General features: G+C 39.0%; 1 protein-coding gene across 1 annotated transcript in view; it reads left to right on the top strand.

Annotated features, from left to right (window-relative positions):
* LOC119591029 (protein scribble homolog) overlaps positions 1 to 916 on the top strand; it is a gene marked incomplete at its 5' end in the record, with an annotated part of 112139 nt that overhangs the window by 101836 nt on the left and 9387 nt on the right. The window contains 1 exon segment of the mRNA XM_037939758.1: positions 286 to 457. Coding sequence (XP_037795686.1) covers positions 286 to 457 — 172 coding nt within the window.

The raw sequence follows: 916 nt of genomic DNA, 5'->3' as shown, positions 1-916 counted from the left end.
GATGGAAATATTGTATGATGCTGCATGCTAGCCTGATACACATGTCTGTAAGAATGTTCAGGGAGAATTACCAGTACAGTATGCTTACATTTTCTTTTTTAATGTGTTGAAGGTGAATGTAAATAGCAAAACCCTGACTGCTCAGTTCATAGTGGGTATTCTGGCCATAGGCTCCAGTATGAAAATTTTTATAAGCCTACTCAGAAGTAAAATTAATGATGATAATAGAATAATAACTTATTTCTATTTACAATGTGTAATGATACTTGTGATTTTTAATTTCAGACCGAACAGTGAGGTAGGAGTCATCAGGACAGCGAAAGCAGAGAGACGAGCCCAGGCCCGAGAGGGTCATCATAACAATGAAGAGGATCAGTTGTCTCCGGCCGACAAACGAAGAGCAGAGGCTGAAAAAAGAGCTGCATGGAGGCAGGCTCGACTCAAGAGCCTTGAAAATGTAAGGACTGATACCAAACTAATAATTCTGTGCCTGTTTTTGTTACCCTAAATAATACTTAGAAGAAGTTCAGCTTTCATATTAGACTATTGATTTTAACCCACTCACAGCAGGTAACATACTGTCACATCACAGCTAAGTCATCAATCACACTAGGGCCATGCATGATCGAGGCTTCTCCACATTGTGTGCACTAAACAATCTTTTGCTTGTTTTGTTCAAACATTAGTCATTGAGGAGAAACAGCCCTTCATAAGTAAGATTAGTCTTTTTTAGCCTCTATCTAAACCATTTATGCCACACCCAAGAGCACAGAGAGAGGGGTATATATTTCTCATGCTTGTAAATGATATCCCTACTAGCTTACTTCTTGTGTCTCCAATTGTGTGCATTAGTATGGTGCTGGGAAATCCAGTTGTGAATAAGTTCATGGCAATTACATAATGCAAAACACTGGCT

Source organism: Penaeus monodon, chromosome 28, assembly GCF_015228065.2.
Source record: "Penaeus monodon isolate SGIC_2016 chromosome 28, NSTDA_Pmon_1, whole genome shotgun sequence".
Lineage (NCBI taxonomy): Eukaryota > Metazoa > Arthropoda > Malacostraca > Decapoda > Penaeidae > Penaeus > Penaeus monodon.
The sequence above is the reverse complement of the archived record's forward strand: the minus strand, read 5'-3'. Positions and strand labels throughout refer to the sequence as shown.